At 33.6% G+C, this 20,736-nt stretch overlaps 1 protein-coding gene and 1 pseudogene across 2 annotated transcripts in view; both read left to right on the top strand.

Moving 5' to 3' along the window:
* Window positions 1-20,736, top strand: part of UGGT2 (UDP-glucose glycoprotein glucosyltransferase 2) — a 150,078-nt gene that overhangs the window by 68,265 nt on the left and 61,077 nt on the right. For both annotated transcript variants that reach the window (XM_023528008.1, XM_023528007.1), the window contains exons 17-22: window positions 1,591-1,755; window positions 2,097-2,220; window positions 2,313-2,411; window positions 4,526-4,620; window positions 11,444-11,650; window positions 15,309-15,440. In XM_023528008.1, the coding sequence (XP_023383776.1) occupies window positions 1,591-1,755; window positions 2,097-2,220; window positions 2,313-2,411; window positions 4,526-4,620; window positions 11,444-11,650; window positions 15,309-15,440 (822 nt within the window). The remainder of the gene's footprint in view (window positions 1-1,590; window positions 1,756-2,096; window positions 2,221-2,312; window positions 2,412-4,525; window positions 4,621-11,443; window positions 11,651-15,308; window positions 15,441-20,736) is intronic.
* On the top strand, window positions 3,588-3,706 carry LOC111736727 (annotated as a pseudogene).

Here is a 20,736-nt window from a genome sequence, read left to right as displayed (position 1 = left end):
TGCAATCCAGAACTACTACTTTTCCCTCATGCCCTCCCAAACAGTAGATCCAGTCCTGCTAACTAAATATTTCAGCAACTTCCTCATTCTCACCTTGCCCATTACCACTGATTTTTTTCTGACTCTTGCTTTTTCTTTCCCATACTATTGCAGTAGCCCCTGGCCCACCATCCCCAGTGCATGCTTTCCCACCCCCTTCCTTCTCATTGTTGCTACTGTGTACTTTTCTAAATAAGCAAATTTGATCATGTTAATTGCCATGAACCCTCTTCCTAGATAGAATTGACCATACTCTTCTTGGTACCCCTGGGTACTATATTCACACCTGTTTTTAATGTTTCCATCTCTCCCTCTGTTAAACTATAAGTTTCCTTAAGATAGAGTTTGAATATCATTTATTATGTATTCATAAGCCTAATACATTGTAAGTGCCCAATAAATGCAGAGATAACATAGTCCATGGGTTAAGAGTTTAGAATCTTGGTTAGATCTAAATACAAATTCTGTTTTCAAAGTATAGTTACTGTGTAACATTGGAAGTGACTTCATCTTTCTATATCTGTTCCATCTATAAAATGGATGTAATGGTAGTACTTAGCTTCATAGAATGTTACCTGTAATAATGCATAGGATTGAATAGCAAATCAATTGGTTAGTGACGCTTTATCACTCACAAGACAAAATGCAGATGTTGAAGACGTTCATGATCTGGCCTCTACTTACATGCCCTGACCCCATATATGACAGCTCTATCCATATATAACTGCCCACACTGTAAACACAGTAAATTACTCACCATTCACTAAATATGCCATATTCTCTCTTCACCTCCATTCTTTGCTGTGCTCTTTTCACTTGGGTATCTTTCTCCACTTTATCTCCCCAGCAAATTTTTGCTTATCCTTTAAGACCTTTGGTGTCATTCCCTTATAGAGTCCTTCTCTGATCCCCTCCTCTTCATATTCAAGCTTGGTTAGGTGCTTCTTTTCTGATCTCCCATAGAATCTTGTACATGCCTCTATTTTGTTTGTGTATATATATTAACCCCACGAGGGCAGACTATCAGCTCTGTGTTCATAGGATCTAGCCTAATGCTGGTGGTGTGAATTCAGTAAATGTTTATTAAGCAAATGAATACAAGGATAAATGAATCTCTGAAAACAGTAATTGATATTTTTAAAGTAAACATGGTACTCTATATCAAGTGTCAGCAAACTATAGCCCATAGGCCAAATCCAGCCCTCTCACTGCTTGTTTTCATAAATACAGTTTTTTTGGGTCGTCATGGCCATGTTCATTCATTCACGTGTTGTATATTGCTGCTTTTGCACCATAACATCAGAATTTAGTAGTTGCAATACAGACCTGATAGCTCACAAAGCCTAAAATATGTACTATATGGCCCTAAACAGAGAATTTCCTGACTGTTTCTCTAGATAAATTTCCTTTAAATAATGTTTGGAAAGGGTGAATAAAATTAACATTTTTCTGTGGCATAAAAAAATGTAGCAGTGTCCCTTTTTTTCTTATGTATTTCTTTTTTTCAGAGAGCTGTATTCTGTTTAACTCATTTATTTTTGAACCAAATAGGCAGGGGCAAACTTTTACAAGATGATTGGCCTGGGTCCTTTGCCTCAAGCTCTTTATAATGGTGAATCCTTTAACCGTGAAGAGTTGAATATTAAAGAACTAGAAATGGCTGTTATTCAGAAAATGATAGATACTACCATATATTTACAAAGAGAAGTTTTTATGGTAGGTAAGCATTTATGAGAAAATATATGATGAATATATGTATAAATGATTTTTTGTATTAAAAAATCTCTTAATAGCAAAAGTTAATTTTGTAAAACTTTTCCTGATCATTTAGTAGTGATTTTTAAAGTATTAATTAAATTTACCTATGCATAATTACATCTAAAAATTGCTTAATTGGAAAGAAAATTCAAAGGTTTACATGAAAATTTATTGAGAACCCTAAATTGCATATTATTGATTTATTTTAGATTAAGTAGTCTTTAAATGTATTCTCTGCATAACTTTAAACCATATGCACATAAATTGCTTATGTTTTCTAAATATTTTTATTATTTTAGGGCACATTAAATGATCAAACAAACGCAGTTGATTTCCTTATGGATAAAAATAATGTTATACCACGTATAAATCCTTTGATTTTGCACAGTAAACGGCAGTACCTTAATTTAATATCTACATCAGGTAAAATAATCTTTCTATACACTTTTCTACAAGTGCTTATTGAATTGTGAATGTTTTATTCATTTTTTAATATTTACTATGAAAATTTTCAGTAACTGCCGATATTGAAGATTTCTCTACCTTCTTTTTCTTGGATTCACAAGATAAGAGTGCTGTAATTGCAAAGAACATGTATTACTTAACCCAGGAAGGTAATAAGCATATTTTATTTTTCTGAATTTATTCCTAAAGTAGCAAAAACTTGTAATTTTAGCAAGGTGTTTGCATAATACATTTTTATATGTTGATATTTGACTAGAGGCCTGGTTTTCAATTTGAAAGCTTATAATTTGCTAGGATATAAGGATTGTGCTGAGAAAATGCCTTCTATCCTAGCTAATTATATATGCAGAGGGGTTCATCTTGGGTTTTTTTGCCTTTTTTGAAAGCAAGATATACCATTTTTCATCTTTTTAAGAAAGCAATAAAATCCTTTCAAGACTACGTAAACTGGTATCTTAATAATACATGATTGAAAATGTAATTCCCACATCAGTGGAGAATAGTTCTGAACTTTCACTAAACAACATGTGATGTTTTAAGTAGGTTGGGGGTCAAACCAAAGGAGGGGAGACCAAGACAAGAACATATTTGGACATAAAGCTTTAGCCTAAACTGGGAAGTCTGCAGGGGCCCACAGATTTGTTAGGGTGCAATAAACTATTCCAATAGATGAAGATAATTAAGACTTTGGTTGTTTTGTTTTGCTTTGTTTCACTTGACCTCCTTTGCTCCAGGGAGCAAAATGAGAGCCAAACATAAAATAAGGCTGATTTGTATCATAGTATGTAAAGCAGTAACTTTCTAACAATGAGAGTAATCTAAAGATGGAATGAACTATGTAGTATATGTAAATTTTTATATATGAGAGATTTAAGCAGAGACCACACCATCAGTTTTTGAGAATGCTGTGGAATGAATCCAAGTTTAAACCAGATGGTCCCAGAATTACTTTCTAACTGATCCATAGTTTTATGTTCATAAAGTGATCTGTCTACACAAATTCCAACAAATGAAATATAATGCAGTTCCATTTCTGGCAGGCTAAGGTCTTGAATATGTAAAGTGAAGGGAATAAGAGACAGGAAATAGAGGATAAGTAATAGGAGAAACATATTTATCAGGTTCGGAGCTGTATTTCGAAAATGCTTCTGGACATCAGATTAGGTTAGCCTATAATGAATGCCCTTTGGTTAAATCTCTTGTGGTTTAAAAGCATACTTTGTTAACTGAGAAATGCCTAATTTCCTCTTATTTGCATTTATGTAATTGTGTAAAGAAGTAAAGAATTGTGAGAAATTTGCTTAGCACTTTTAAGATATTTCTCAGTCTAAGGCCATGCCACCCTGAATGTGCCCAATCTCGTCTGATCTCGGAAGCTAAGCAGGGTCAGGCCTATTTAGTACTTGGATGGGAGACCAGCTAGGAATACCAGGTGCTGTAGGCATTAAAAAAAAAAAAAATACTTCTCAATTTACTGCCTGTGATGGTAAAAGTGCTGACCTTAAGAAGGTATGTTATTTGAAAATAATGTGCTATTTGGTATAACAAATTTTTTACAATTGTTTTAAGTGAGTCATATGATCTAAAAGACTAATTTTTCTATAGGTTTCAATGATGGCCACACTAGTATTCTTTCAGATGTTATTTGCTGAGGCTGGATGAAATAAATAAATGCATTTACTGTGACTTTAGAATTAAAAATTGTTTCTCTAGTATCTAATTTTTCAAATTCTTCTGAAAAAAGAATTGTTTTAATGTCGTTGGCCTGAGATGATGTGAATTAAACCAAGTTAATAATAGTCAGACATTAAGAAATAAGTGAATTGTAAGCTAATAAAATATTTGTTTTTAGTATCTACTAATAAAGTTTATTGTATCTGCTTTTACATATATGTGGGGTATAAATATCAATTTTTTTTTTTTTTTTAAGAAATATGGCTAGAAGGCAGTTTTGCTTGCCACCTCTGGAACTATGAAAAGCATAACAGTTTTCTCTACTGGCAGAAGTATCCCATAGATGTACCCCTTAGGGACTATTCTTTCTTTTTGGTATCCATGTTTATATAAAGCTTACATCATGAATTACTCTTATAGCATTTTTATATGTATGTCACTGCGTGTGTATAATTTTTAGCAATACTTTTTTCAGAAAGATTAATTTTAATATTTGTTTTGTGTGTATGTGTATTTTGTTAACTGGATGTAGCTCCTGCTTTTAGTTTGATTTTAAAAAGAATTACTTTGAACTATTTGAAACTTTCAGATGACAATGCAATTTCTTCAGTTACTCTCTGGATTATTGCTGATTTTGACAAACCATCTGGGAGAAAACTGCTTTGGAATGCATTAATGCATATGGTGAGTAAGTCTGCCTAGATAAAAGTACCTATGAAATGTAAGCCAAAATATTTTATGAAATTGTTTTGTATTAGCTAAGTATAAATTTATTGCCGTACAACAAATTTGGTGGCTTAAAACAGTAAATATTTTCTCACAGTTTCTGGGGTTTCAAAATTCAGAAGTGACTTAGCTGAGTTGTGGTTTGGGGTTTCTCATGAGGATGCAATCAGGATTTTGGCTGCTGTTGTCTGCAGGCTTGACTGGAGCTGGAGGATTAGCATCTAAGATCACTCACTTGCATGCTTTTGGCAGGAGGCCTCAGTTTTTCACTGTGAACAGAGTACTTCATTCTGTTGCCATTCTGTTGCTTAAGTGTCCTCACAACATGACAGCTGGTTTTCCCAGAATGAGTGATAAAGAGATATAGACAGAAGCCACGTGTCTTTTATGATCTAGCCTCAGAAATCACACTCTGTACTTGCACAATATCCTGTTCTTAACACAGACCAATTCTATTCAGTATAAGAAGAAACTGTACAAAGACATGAGTATCAAGAGGTAGGGAAGCGTTGGGAGCCATCTTGGAGGCTTGCTACCACATTAAGAATAATTAATACATTTTAAATCAAACAATAACATCTGCTAGGAAAATTTTCATATCATATTAGACAACCTCAGAACACATCTTGGCTTAGTGGCTTGCAGGCCAGCACACTTCAAAAAAACATTGTTTAAGATCTATGGAGCAACAGTCACTTCTGCCTTTTTTCTTAAGTTTCTGGGAGCATGTTCTTTGAGAGGCTCACAAACTGCCTTTCCCCAGTAGTTACAATGTAGATAGCTCTTTTATTATACATATGTTGGTATGTTTTATGATGTCTCTGAAGATCTCGTCATTCTTTTTACAGTTCGTTTTTCAGATTATATTATTGATTTATCTTTAAATTCACTGGTTCTTTCTTTTGCCAACTCAAATCTGTTAAACCACTGAAGTTAATTTTTCATTTCAGTTGTTATATTTTTCGACTACAGAATTTCCAGTTGGATCTTTTATAATTTCTATCTCACTATTATTATCTATGAAATGTTGTTATTATACCTTCTTTTAATTCTTTAGACATGGTTCCTTTAGTTCTTTGAACATGTCTATGTCTGTTAAATCCAACATCTAAGACCCCCTCAGAGACAGTTTCTAATGTCTGTTTTTTTCCCTTTGTATAAATCACACTCCCTGTTCCATTGCATGTCTCAAAATTTTTTTGTTGAAAACCAAACATTTTAGATAATACACTGTACTATATTTGGATATTGGCACCTCTCCCCCACCCTGGGAGGGTTATTGTTTGTTGGATCATTTGCTAATTTTTTTACTGATATGACTAAACTAATTCTATAAAGTTTATTTTTCTCTTATTGTAAAGCTCTGATATTCTTGCTCAGATTTTTCCCTTTGTTTTTATCTTTTATCTTGGTTTCCTCATGACTGTGTCTGTTTTAGCACAAACCACTTATTGGTCAAAAGTTGTGCTTAAGTCCCCATAACCAGTTAGATTTTCTCTCTACTGTGGGATGTGTGTCTGATTTAGAAACTACTTTCACAGTTCAGAGATTTTATGATTTTGCCTCACATTCACCCATTGAATAATATCTTGGAATTTCCCTTTCTAATTACTCCTGAGAAGACACAACCTTCAGCATGCACACAGTCCTCCAGACTGCCCAGGATGACTTTAATTTTTTAAATATTTTTTAAATTTAAGTATACTTGGTATCCAATATGATATTAGTTATATTAGTTTCAAGTGTACAGTCTAGTGATTTGAAAATTTTATACATTGCATTATGATCACCCTGCTAATTCTAGTAATCCTCTGTCACCATATCATTTCATTTTTAAACCCGACTTTTCTAGGAGTCATCCTGGGCTGGAGTAGCTTTTTATTCAGCAATGTTCAGGGAATGCTTTCAAGTCTGCCCCATGCTCCACTGTGATTGTCCTAGGTGATACCAGCATAGCATACCAGCATCAGAGATGAGAGTGATCCCAGGACATCTCTTTTTGTCTGTCTTTCTCTAATTCTCTGTTAAAATTCTCGCTGCTTTGCCATTTCACATAACATTTTTTTGCCCTAGGGACCATGTGAAAACAGACCCCAGGTGGGTATTTGCCCACAGCCTATGCTTTGCTGACTCATAATCTACTATATTAATTCAGTTTTCTGTAAAATCAGTTCTTATTTTTATTCTTTCCACTTATTATATTTTTAGTCTCTTACTTTCGTTTCTTTTCATCCAGCTTATTTTAAATTGCTGCCTTTATCTCACTCGTGCCTCTCTTTATGGCTCCTTGGGTCTGTGTTTTGGAGGCCATGTTTTCTTTACATCGCTACTTGAAATTCAAAAGACTAATATAATGAGCACTTATATACCTAACCTCTAAATCTTATCATTGTTAACATCTTGCCATATTTGTTTTATCTAATTATTTGTTGCGGGGGCAACAGGAATGGTCTAGATCATTTTAAAGGAAATTGTAGAAATTGGTACATATCATCTCTTAGTACCTTAATATTCATTTCTCAAGAGTAAGGATATTCTACATAACTGCGATACCACTATCATATTATCAGTACTAAGTCTGTATTAAATTTTTCTCAGTTGTTCCCACAAAGATGTCTTTTTTTTTTTTTCCAAACCAGGATCCAAACAAGTTTTCCACAGTGCATTTCATCGTTACATTTCATTAGTTTCTTTTACGGTAGAACAATCCCATCCACATTTTTTTCCATTGACTTTTTAAAGAAACGAACCAAGCTAGTTGCTTTGTAGAAAAATCCCACATTCTGAATTTCATTGATTGTTTACTTATATTATTTTTAACTTTTTCTTCTAGCCCTTATATTTTCTCTATACACAAGTTATATCTAAAGCTTAAACTTAGTTTAAACATGTTGTGGCAAGAAGACTTAATGAGTGATGTTCTATTCTTCATGATATGTATATACGCAGCAGCTTCTTGTATTTATTGAGTTTCTCCTTATGGTCTTGTTGAAGCACAAAATGTCAGGCTGTCTCACTATACAACAAGAAACATATAAATGTCAGATTGTCTCACTATACATTTAAAGCATAAGATGGTGATAGCCAAATCTCTACTTTATAAATGAATTTCTTCTTTTTTCAAATAAGAATTCAACTACCTAGGAATATTTTGATGCTATGTGACTATCTTGTTGCCCATAACCCTTTACCTGATGCTTTTAGGATCTGTTGATGATGCTTGCCTAAATCAGTTATTGTTGGCTACGAAAGAGAGATTATTCTTCAGTTATTAGCTGGTATTCTTCTGAAATAAGAGATTTTCCCCTTATCAACTGAAGATGACAAGAAATAAAATTATTCCTAAGAATCCAGTTGAAATTCCTTTTCTTTGTATTTACTTACTAATTTTCAGGGAAGAAATGATGTAGAAGTCACTTCTATTGATGGTGAATACACATTTTTTCTTTTCTTTTTAAGTATCATTTGGCTCATGGACTTTTTTGTGTGTTTTCCATTACTTACATGTTTTATTTTCTAGACTTAGAGTGCCCCATCTTGGCTAGTGAACCCCTTCAGGTTGATTCCTGTGTCCTTTTTCTGAACACTTTCTTGCTTTCTGACAAATAAGGTGTCCCTTTCTCACTTTTTATTCTCTTTGTCTCAGGTCTGTAATCTGACCTTTGTCCAAAGACTTCTAACTCCTTTCAGTGGGAAGTGATAGTTAGAAAACCAGATCTGGGCTCATTGTTATAGTGTGTCATTGCCCCCAGGCCATTTCAGTAGTCAGAGCGTAATCTGTGTTTTCTCTATTTTTTTCCTGTAGAAAGCATTTTCAGCATAATGATTCACCTCAGAGGATAGCTCAAAGTACATAAAGCAGAACATAACAAAACTTCAATGAGAAACAGACAAAACCATGAATCATAATATGAACTTTTAATACACTTCTCTTAGTAACAAATAGAACAAGTACACAAAATGTCAGTACAGAAGTATAGAAGATTTGAATAAAAAGATAATCAAACTTGACCTAATGGACATGATAGAAAAGTACAAAATGCACAGTATATATTCTTGCAAACCACAAGTGTAACATTTAAAAAAACATTTGTAGATGTTAGGCTATAAAGCAAAACTCATGAAATGAATTTCAAGAATTGAAATCATATAAAGTATATTCTTCGACATTGTAATTAAGTAGAATATCAGTAACCAAAAGAAAACTAGAACATGTCTGTATATTTGAAAATTAATAAATGTTTCTGTGTAACCTGTTGGTACAAAAATGCATATTTGAAAGCATTTTTGGAATGAATGAAAATTTGAATGACCTTAGAATTTGACAGGTACAGCTAAATCTGTGTTTTATGTATAGCTGAAGAAAAGAAAGGTTGTAAAATCAGTCAACTAAGCACATATCTTAAAATTTAAAAATACCAGCTTAAATTTCTATCAAAGAAAGTAAAGGATAAGATAACAAAAAGTATTGAAATATAAGACATAGTGAAGGTCCACAAAGCCAAAAGTTGGTTCTTTGAAAAGATTAATGGAATGGATAAAATACTTCGTAAAATTGGTCAAAAAAAAAAAAAAAATGGAGAAGCAGACCCAAATAGTCAGTGCCATGAATGAAAAAGGAGATGTTACTCAAGATCCTGTGGATATAACAGAGATAGGAAGAAGGTATTTTAAGTTATCAAAGGAATTAATTTTGTAATTGAAAATGTGTTCAAAATAGAAAACTCCAGGCCTATATGTTCATACTAGTAAACTGTACCAAGCACCAGTCTAACAAATTTTTTTTCAGAGAATAGAAAAATAAGCAATATATTTCAACTCATTTTACAAGACCAGCATTACTTCAAAACCAAATGCCTAAAAGGGCATTATAAAGAATGGAAAACTTTAGGCTATTCTTACTCATGAGCATAGATACAAAAATCATAAACAAGTGAAGAATGAAAAAAAACCAAACAGTATAAAAATGAAAAAGGAAAAATTTTGTCATTTTTCCAAATTGTGTATACAGAAAATACATATAAATCTACACATAAATTATTAGAATTAATTTTTTTAGTTTAACCAGGATGCTGAATTAATAGGTCAGTATACAAGTATTCTGAGAGTTGCAACAAACAAGAAATCCATTTTAAATAAAGATATAATAGTGTCAAAAATATCAAGTACTAGGAATAAATGTAACAAAATATGTTTAAGACTTTAACACAATAAAATATTAAGAGAAAATTCAGAGTTTCTACACGAATGAAGAGATAGTCCATAATCATGAATGGAAAGGCTCAATATTGTAAAGATGTTAGTTTTCCCAAGACTGATGTATTGCTTCAGTGAAATTCCAGTATGAATCTCAGCATTTTTATGAAAATTTTCAAGTTTATTCTCAAATTTATATAGAGATTCAAAAGACCAAGAACAACTAAATTACTTTTAAAGAAGAGGAAAGTGGGATAATTGCTGTGCTGGAGATGAAGAACTTTCATAAAGCTATATAATTGAAGACAATTGCATAGTAGCAACAAGGATAGAAAAACTGCAATGGAAAAAGAATAGAGAACCCAGAAACAGACCCGTGTATATATTACACTTTATGACTTTATGGAAAGATTTCTAAACAGAGCACAAAACCTAGTAGCCATGACCTGAAATACCAATAAACTTAACTACATTAAAATTAAAGACTATTTTTTTGTCAGAAGACACCATCAAGAGAATAAAAAGGCAGGCCACAGAATAGCAGAAGTTATCTGCATGCATATAACCAACAAAACATTCAAGTCTTAGAACTCAAACCCCTATAAATCAATAAAAAAAAAGATAAAATACTGGCGGGGATTGAATAGGCAAATCAGTAAAGAGGCCAATGAACATGTTAAAAGATGTTTAATATCATTAATTATGAGAAAAAGAGAATTAAACCCTGATGAGATATCCTTACATCTCCACCAGAATGATGTAAATTAAAGTCAGTGGGGTAATGGAACTCTGGTATGTTGCTAGTGGGAGTAAAAACTAGTCCAACTATTTTGAAAAACTTCAGCATCTTTTAAAGTTGGAGAAATGCATATTCTGTTTGTAGAGTACCAAACAAAAAAAAGAAAGCCCAAATATCCAGCATCAGTGGAATGGATAAAAAAAATGTATATTCATACCATGGAATTCTGTACAGCACCAAAAAAAAAAAAAAAAAGTAACTGCAGCTACGCAAAGCAAAGTTGAATTTTAACCATTATGTGGAGTAGAAGAAGAATACAAAAGAATACTTACTATATGGTTACATTTATATGAAGTTCAAAATAGATGAAATGTTTAGCAATGAAAGCTTAGGCGGTAAACTGTAAAGAACAAGAATGTTATTACCATAAATGACAGAATAGTGGTTGTCTTTAGAAAAGTGGGAGGGTGCAGGGGATATGAGAGATGTCTTTGACAGTGTTCTATTTCTTGACCTAGGCAATGGTTTAATCAGTTAATTTCCTGAGCTCTACATTTTTGTTTGTAGTTTTTATATGTGTTATTTCACACATGTATACACAAGAAAAGGTTTAAGTATTGCATTATAAAAGAATTGTTATGCTAAGTGGTCAAGCAATTAGATTACTAAAATGATTGTTTTTAAGCTCTTTCAGTGATAGCCACATTCAATACAGTCAGCATAGACCTTAACAATGAAAGATGCTGTATGGTAAAGTATAAACTTGATTGGAAAGAAAAGTTTAACTGTAAAAAGGTATGTAAGATACAGATTATTATTTTTTTAACCTATAAATGTGTTTTGCAGAAAACAAGTTTTCATAGTCGGTTGGGGGTTATTTATAATCCGACATCAAAAATAAATGAAGAAAACACAGCTATTTCTAGAGGAATTTTGGCAGCTTTTCTTACGCAGAAAAACACCTTTTTGAGAAACTTTCTCAGGAAACTGGCAAAGGAGGAAACTGCTACAGCTGTTTACTCTGGAGATAAAATTATAACATTTCTTTCTGAGGTCAGTAGCTGTTTGAAATAATAAGTATATGTTGCGTATTTCAAAAGTATAAATCAACATGTTTGGATATATCATGTTTCTGAAAAAAAAGTCGGTTAATAAGCATAATCATTTTGGGATAATAACTATTCCTTTAAGTGGGAAATGATAAATGTTAAATGATATGATTTTGCATAGAAGCATTTAACAAATTTCATATATTTCAGCTACTACTTCATGTTCCTTAAAGTTGATGTCATTCTAGTTAGGATATGTACTTGAGTGAAGAATTGAGAGTTAAAGGATTATGTAAATAATCCTCAGGTATTTCACTGAAGGAGTCCAGTACCAAGGAAATTTCAAAGATAGATGATCTTGAAGATTTGATAATCCATTCAAAAACTTACTGATTCTCTACCAGACAATGGAGATATATTTGTGACAAGGCAGATAAGGTTTCTGCTCTTGTGGAGCTTACATGGTAGTGGGAAAGACAGACAAAGTAAGTGGTATTGAAAAAGTAAAGGAACATAAGAGAGTAGATAGTTTAAGGCAGTGGTCCCCAACCTTTTTGGCACTGGGGACCGGTGCTCCTATGAGAATCTAATGTCTGAAGATCCGAGGTGGAGCTGAGGCGGTGATGCTAGCTAGTGCTAGGGAGCGGCTGTAAAAACAGATGAAGCTTCACTCGCTTTCCGCTGCTCACCTCCTGCTGTGTGTCCTGGTTCCTAATGGGCCATGGACCTGTCTGGGCCAGTCCATGGCCCAGGGGTTGGGAACTCCTGGTTTAAGGGATGCTCTTTCAGCTGGTGTGATCAGGAAAGGTATTTCTAAAGAGCTTAAGTTTCAGCAGAGCTCTGAATGAAATGAGAAATCAAGCCATGGTAAGTCTATGAGAAGAAATGTACCAGGTTCTGGAACACAGCAAGTCTAAAGGCCTGGCACGGGGAGACTTGGCAGGTTTGTGGTATAGGCAGAAGATCATTATGATCAAAACAGAGTGATATGGAGAGTAGTAGGATATGAGGTCAGAAACATAACCCCAGATATTTCAAGCACTTGTAAGGAATGGAAATTTTTTCTGAGTATAATGGGAAGTGATTGAGGAATCTTGAAGAGGTGAATAATCTTTAAAAAGATGACTCTGGATGCCATTTGAAGATTTGATATTAGGTAGGCAAGATTGAATAGGATGAACAATTAGAATGCTATTGCGATAATCTAGGAAAGGTAATCTACTCAGTAGTGATGAAAATGGTAAGATTGTTGATACATAATATTTGTTATAACTGTGGTCAACAGGATTAGCTGATCAATTGTATGTGACACATGAAGATAATATTCTAGGATTTTGGCTCGAACAGCTAGACTTAATGGTGGTTTTTTTGTTTTTTTTTGTTTTTGAGCTGAAGGTAAGATTAGGACACATAGGAGATCAAGAGCTAAGTTTTATACAAGTTATGTTGGAGATGCCTTTTGGACATTCAAGTAGAGAGGTTGAGTATATGAGTGTAGAAATCAATGGAGGATTGTCTTTTTTCTTTTTTTTTTTGAGTCAGTTTGAGAGTCATCAACATAATACATAATTTCAAGCTAAGAAACTGGATGATATACCTCAGATATGTGGGTGGGTAGAGAACAGAAGGGCTGAAAGCTGAGCCCTGGAACATTCTAAAATGTAGAGGAACACAGGAAAAGGGTAATTCAGTAAAGGAGACAGATGGAACAGCCACTGAATTGGGAAGATATCCAGGAGAGTATGGTATCTTGGAAGCCAACTGGAGAAGATATTTCGAGGAGGAAATGGTCACCTATGCCAGAAACCCAGGTTCATAATTGACCATTTTATTTGTTAAGGTGGTCATTGATGACTTTGATAAGAACAGTTTCAGTGGAATGATAAGCATAAAAGTGAACTGATTCAAGAGAAAACAGAAAATCAGGAAATAGAGACACCTGATATAGTTCTTTTAAAGAACTTTCTTAGATGGGAACAGAGAAATATTCTGTAGCCAGAATAGGACTTGTGGTCAAGGAAGGATTTCTAAATTTGGGAGATGTCGCTTCTTTATATGCCAAACCACAAGAAAGGATGATATAGACAGAGGGGAGCCAAGTAGGGACAAAGTTCTTGAGTAGATAAGAGGTGATAGGATCCGATGGACATTGTTAAGTGTTGGGCTTAAGAATATGAATCGTTCATTTTAACCAGAAGAAAGGCAGAATATTTGGGTATAGATGCAGAAGGGTAGATTTATTTGGTGGCAGCAAGATAAAGTACTTCTCTTTTGATTTCATTTTCAAAAGGTCTTTAGCTATTAGAATGGGTGTAGGTGTTAGAGGTTTTAGAATAGACAGAAAATGTCAAATATTTTTCTATTCTGAAAATAAGAAAGAATTCAGTACATTTAGTGTGAGATTTCTCAGGGCCCACTTGAGGTTAATGACCATAAATTCACAGTGAGATCAGCATTGGTTGCATGTTTTCTCTAGCTTAATTAACACTTTGGGTCCAGTTGTGGAGGAAGGAGAGTTGTATTTAACCAGAGTTGGGGTTTTACCAGGTGAATGTAACCAAGAGGAAGTATTCAAGGGAGCCGAGTATGGAAGGTTGACGTTATGGATTATGGGGTAAAGGATTATGGGGTATAACTTGGTTGGAAGGAAAATTATGACATGAGATGTGCGATGGACAATTAATAAGTGGTAGTGTCAGTGGATTGAAAGGTTTGAGTAATGGTCTGATGATGCTGGAATAAGTGAGCTGGAAGGTTAGGAGCTTGTCAGAGAGGATGATTGAGATAGTTATTTTGGAAGTAAAGAAGATCTAGGGCTGCACTGTCCAATACTGTAGTCACTAGCTACATATGGCAATTTTAAACTTTAAATTTTAAATTCACATTCTCAGTCATACTAGCCACATTTCAAGCACTCAGTCACCATTTGTGGCTGTGATTCTAACCATCTTGGGTAGCACAGTAGGAATATTTCTGGCATCACAGGAGTACCTGGGAACTTGTTGGAAATTCAGAATTTAAGACCCACCCTGATCTGCTGAAGGAGAAACTATGTTTTAATAAGACACCAAGGTGATTTGTATGCACCTTAAAGTTTGATAAGTACTGATATGGAGAAGTGTGTCTTAGTGTGAAGATGTAAGGAACTTATTCCTGGTTTATTTTCTGTGAATGTCCATATATTTTTTGACTCTGACCATGGGTTATTTTTATATTTCAGAAGTTAAATGCAGTATTACTAAATTGGTTTTGTGGGATTGATATAATGGGGTGAGATAGGTTACTTCTGTTTTAAACACTGTATTTTTATTGAGCACACCAAAATGGGGGTACTGAGTTCAGAATTTAATAAACATTTTATTTCATTTCTTAAATGTTAAATTTATTTAAATTGATATTCCCTGGCATTTTACTAATTAGTAATCCACCTGAAATTTTCAAAGAACAAATAGCAAACTTTATCTGCTTGTAACAAGATGTAAAAATATTGTAATTGACTTGGCAAGGAAAGATTCTTTTTTTAAAAATGTGGTTTCAGAAGAAAATAGTACTTTTTGAAATTGCAATTTAATATATTTAAATTTTACACTATTACTAAAGTAGGCTTTGTTAAGAAAATAACATTTTTACCATTTTCTTGCTTGATTATTCTCATACTCTAGGGGATGGATAAGAATGCTTTTGAGAAGAAATATAATACCATTGGAGTGAATATTTTTCGAACTCACCAGTTGTTCTGTCAAGATGTACTTAAATTACGTCCTGGAGAGAGAAGTATTGTCAGCAATGGGAAAGTAAGTAGGAAAAACAGTTGCTCACTTTTCTCCATGACACTGTGATACAAGAGTCTCAAACATTTTTTGTCACAACACACCTGATACAACACACACACAAGATGTTGCTCATATGCTAGACACACCAGATGGGCGTTAGCATAAGTAAAATAGGTGCTGAGATGTTTAGTTTATGGCACAGTACCTGTTACTTCATCCCTTCCCCCATTGATGAGAACGTGAATGTGAATAAGAATCATGTTCTTCTGGGGAAAACTTTTATTTTGTTCTAACGTAAGTATTAGAATAAACAACTTAGTACACATTACAACACTGTGATGAGAACCACTGTTAATAATAGGTGTAGAAAGTACATTATGACATCTTATTCTGCTTATAACTTTCTTTACAATTGTTCGTTTAATAACTATGATATTTTTTATTGACATATAAAGCAATATTTATTAATATAACCCTTAAAAATCTATAGGAAAAATCACTTCTACTGTCCTAATAAAATATTAATAATTTATTCTTTTACCTTCTAACCTTTTTTTCTACTTTACAGAGCTATTTCTGTTTTTTTAAATATATAATTGTAATTCTATATATGTAATTTTATGTCATACTTTTTTCTCTTAGAATGTCACAAGCATTTTTCTGATTAGAGTCTTTATAGACACACAAAATTAGTGGATAGCATCTACTTATTAATATTTTTTCAATATGATAGTCCGGTTTTATTTCTCAAAAATGATTGAAGTTTTAAAAAATTATATCGACTGTTTAGATTTATTAAGACTAATGCAATGTGTTTTGACATAGCTCTGCTTGAACTATCTCTAAATCATCTTCAAAGCTCTGATAACACTTTTAATGTTTTCTTTGTTTTCTACATCTTTATGAGCTCTGTTCACCTGCAGGTTTTGTTCCCATATCACAATTCCCTTAAAATTATGCTTATTTATACTTTCTTATCTGAATCCATAAATAATAGGAATTAGAAAACAATGAGAGACTCATTTTCCCAAGCTTCCACAGATCAAATATATCCGCTTCAGTGTAACAGTTTTTGAGCTAATCGTATTATCTCCTGAAGGCAGTTACACTCAAGTTCATCTTTGTACAGTGCTATTTTATAAATTGATGACAATGATTGCTATTTATTATTACAATAATATAAAGTATTAGTGAATTTTGATAGTGAGCTCTGTGGAAGCCCAGAAATGGCATTGCTTTTTCTAATAATTACATTGGGAGGAAATATAGCTTTTTAGGATAGTTTTAAAGTATATGGTTACTTTTGGCTCTGTCAGGCATTTTAAGAAATATAGAGTAAAAAATTTACACCAACTCTGTCTAGTACCTTTTGGTTACACATTATGGAAAAGCTACCCTGTGTTTTGTTTAATATAATTGTTTAATATAATTCACATATTGTTATCAATATAAGTGATAAATATTACTTATAGTTATGTTCAACTTTTCATAGAACTAGGTTTTCTCATTTTCCTTGAAATTGACAAAATATTCAGATATTAATTTCTCATTTGTTATGAACCATTTTACTAGGTTCTGAGGGTACAGTAGTGAAGAAAGTTCTCGTGGAGTTTACGTTTTGAAGGGCAGAGACAGATAACAAGTGTCATCCTTACTGATATGATGTCATTCGGACAGAGAACCAAAGGAAGTGAGGGAGCAAGCCATGTCAAATGTCTGGAAGAGGAATGTTCTAGGTAGAGGGAATAGTGAGTACAAAGGTGCTGAGATGAGATAATGTCTTTGTATTCCAGGAATAGCAGGTACAGAGAGCAGTCAGGAGAGAAGCTCAGAGAAGTTACTGGGGGCAAGATCAGTAAGATTTTATAGGCAACTTATGGATCCTGCTTTACTCTGAATGAGCTGTGAAGTTCATAGTTCTGGACAAGGGACTGACATGATCTGACCTGTGTTTTATTTGGATCTCTAGTGGATATTATGTTGGGAATAGACTATGGGGGCAGGAGGAGTCAGGAAACCTGTAAGGAGGTATTGTAGTGGTCCAAGTGAGAGGAGATGATGGCTTGGACCAGAACGGCTATTGTGGCAGTAGTGAAAAGTTATGTGGCATATATTTTGGAAGAAGAGTGAACAGGAATTGCTGACAGACATGGATGTGGGATGGGGAACCATGTGTCTAGCAGAATGGAGCTGCCATGCATTCAGGTGAGGAAGACTGCAGGAGGAGTAGGGGTTGTTCAGGAGTGGAAAAGGAAAGACAATTCAGTTCTGGACATATTAGTTCATTGTTCAGTTCTGGACCTCCAAGTATGCTCGTTGAGTTGGCAGTTGAACATATGACTTGAATTCAGGGGAGATGTTGGGGCCGAAGATAGTATTACATCAAATTATGTTGACTTTTTGGGTTGATTAATAGAAAATCGTAATTTTGATTATCGTTTTATTTGTACAACTCTGATATGAATAGAAAAATATAATATGTATAATATATGATATAACATATCCGAAAATATATAATATAATACTTAGCTTATTACAGTGTCTCAGAGTAGCACTATAAAGCACAATAATCAGTGATTGTTTATAGTAGCACTATAAAGCACAATAACCAGTGATTGTCAAATAGTTTAATGCTTAAAATAATTCTGACATTTTAGAATCAGTCTTCATTCTGAACCTTTCCAAATATTTACATTTGAATTGGAACATATTCACAGTTAAAATGGTTTATGCATTATCAAAACTGGGGAACAGTTTTTCAATTTTTTTTGGTTATAGTTGATAGTCAATATTAATTAGTTTCAGGTATACAGCATAGTGGTTAAGACATTTATATAACTTATGAAGTGATCACCTGGTACCATACATAGTTATTAGAGTATTTTTCACTGTATTCCCTAAGCAATTCTTTACATCCCGTGGCTACTTGTAACTGCCAATTTGTACTTAATCCCTTCACCGTTTTCACCCAGCCATCCAGCCCTTCTCCCATCTGGCAACCAGCAAAGTTGCTTTCTTACTGCATGCTGGAGAATTAAAAATGTATGTATTTTAAGATCAAATAAACCCCTAAATAATTCTGTTGCTATAATTATAACAAATTTATTTTTGTTATACTACATATTTACAAATTGCTGAAAGACATAGGGTAGTTTAGAGTAGGGAAACAAGCAAGGCCTTTTTTTGTTTTATTTTTAGCCAGACAAATCTGGATTCAAATTCCAGTAGTACCATTAATTATATAACCTATAGGAGACTTGGTTTCTTCATTAGTACAATGGGAATGGTAATAGTCTGGTTTACAGAGTTGTCAGATTACTTTTTTTTTCTTTAGGTGAGGCAACCATTGGTTGACTTCACAGATTGCAAGGACCTTGTCAGCCTACAATTCCTTATTTTTTTATTTTTTACACCTAATGCACCTAGTCTTTCTCAGTGGTCTCCCATCCAAGTACTAACCAGGCCCAACCCTGCTTAGCATCCGAGATCAGACGGGATTGGACTTGTTCAGAGTAGCATGGCTGTAGACTAAATATACTTTTATACATAAAGCACATAGAACAGCCCGAAACACAGAGTAAATTTTCAGTAAATATTAACTCCTGTTTTCTCTTTAAATATTTGAAGGCTGTCCATGGGAAACAGTGGGGTACATTTATAGATTTGATTTGTGTTACACTGGGTGAGAGTCAGTATGGAATCAAGGCCAGTTGATCAAACTCCATGAGTGGAGAGAGATTTTTAGCTCAGTATGTGGGTGAACACTGTAACAGAGTTTTCTAAAAATTTTAATGAACTGTCAAAAGAGGTAATGCATTTCTGCTACAGTAGTTGTTCTCTATAACTGAAAAATCACATTTCCAAAATGTTGTATAGATTTAAGGATCAGATAGGTTTTATTGTACCATTACATGATTTTCAAGTGTAATGTTCCTTTTCCCAACTTGGATATTATGTGATTTTATACTATTTTCTTAAAGATTTTTATTGAAATATAGCTAACATACAATATTAGTTTCAGGTGTCCACCATAGTTATTCAACATTTATATATTTAAAGAAGTGATCACTATGATTAGTCCAGCAACACTCTGACACCATACGTTATCACAATATTATTGACTATATTCCCTATGCTGTACTTTACATCTCCATGACTATTTTGTAACTACCAATTTGTACTTCTTAATCCCTTCACCGTTTTCACCCAGCCATCCAGCCCTTCTCCCATCTGGCAACCAGCAAAGTTGCTTTCTTACTGCATGCTGGAGAATTAAAAATGTATGTATTTTAAGATCAAATAAACCCCTAAATAATTCTGTTGCTATAATTATAACAAATTTATTTTTGTTATACTACATATTTACAAATTGCTGAAAGACATAGGGTAGTTTAGAGTAGGGAAACAAGCAAGGCCTTTTTTTGTTTTATTTTTAGCCAGACAAATCTGGATTCAAATTCCAGTAGTACCATTAATTATATAACCTATAGGAGACTTGGTTTCTTCATTAGTACAATGGGAATGGTAATAGTCTGGTTTACAGAGTTGTCAGATTACTTTTTTTTTCTTTAGGTGAGGCAACCATTGATTGACTTCACAGATTGCAAGGACCTTGTCAGCCTACAATTCCTTATTTTTTTATTTTTTACACCTAATGCACCTAGTCTTTCTCAGTGGTCTCCCATCCAAGTACTAACCAGGCCCAACCCTGCTTAGCATCCGAGATCAGACGGGATTGGACTTGTTCAGAGTAGCATGGCTGTAGACTAAATATACTTTTATACATAAAGCACATAGAACAGCCCGAAACACAGAGTAAATTTTCAGTAAATATTAACTCCTGTTTTCTCTTTAAATATTTGAAGGCTGTCCATGGGAAACAGTGGGGTACATTTATAGATTTGATTTGTGTTACACTGGGTGAGAGTCAGTATGGAATCAAGGCCAGTTGATCAAACCTCCATGAGTGGAGAGAGATTTTTAGCTCAGTATGTGGGTGAACACTGTAACAGAGTTTTCTAAAAATTTTAATGAACTGTCAAAAGAGGTAATGCATTTCTGCTACAGTAGTTGTTCTCAATAACTGAAAAATCACATTTCCAAAATGTTGTATAGATTTAAGGATCAGATAGGTTTTATTGTACCATTACATGATTTTCAAGTGTAATGTTCCTTTTCCCAACTTGGATATTATGTGATTTTATACTATTTTCTTAAAGATTTTTATTGAAATATAGCTAACATACAATATTAGTTTCAGGTGTCCACCATAGTTATTCAACATTCGTGTATCTAAAGAAGTGATCACCTTGATAAG

The sequence above is a fragment of the Pteropus vampyrus genome, unplaced genomic scaffold (assembly GCF_000151845.1).
Source record: "Pteropus vampyrus isolate Shadow unplaced genomic scaffold, Pvam_2.0 Scaffold21, whole genome shotgun sequence".
NCBI lineage: Eukaryota > Metazoa > Chordata > Mammalia > Chiroptera > Pteropodidae > Pteropus > Pteropus vampyrus.
The sequence above is the reverse complement of the archived record's forward strand: the minus strand, read 5'-3'. Positions and strand labels throughout refer to the sequence as shown.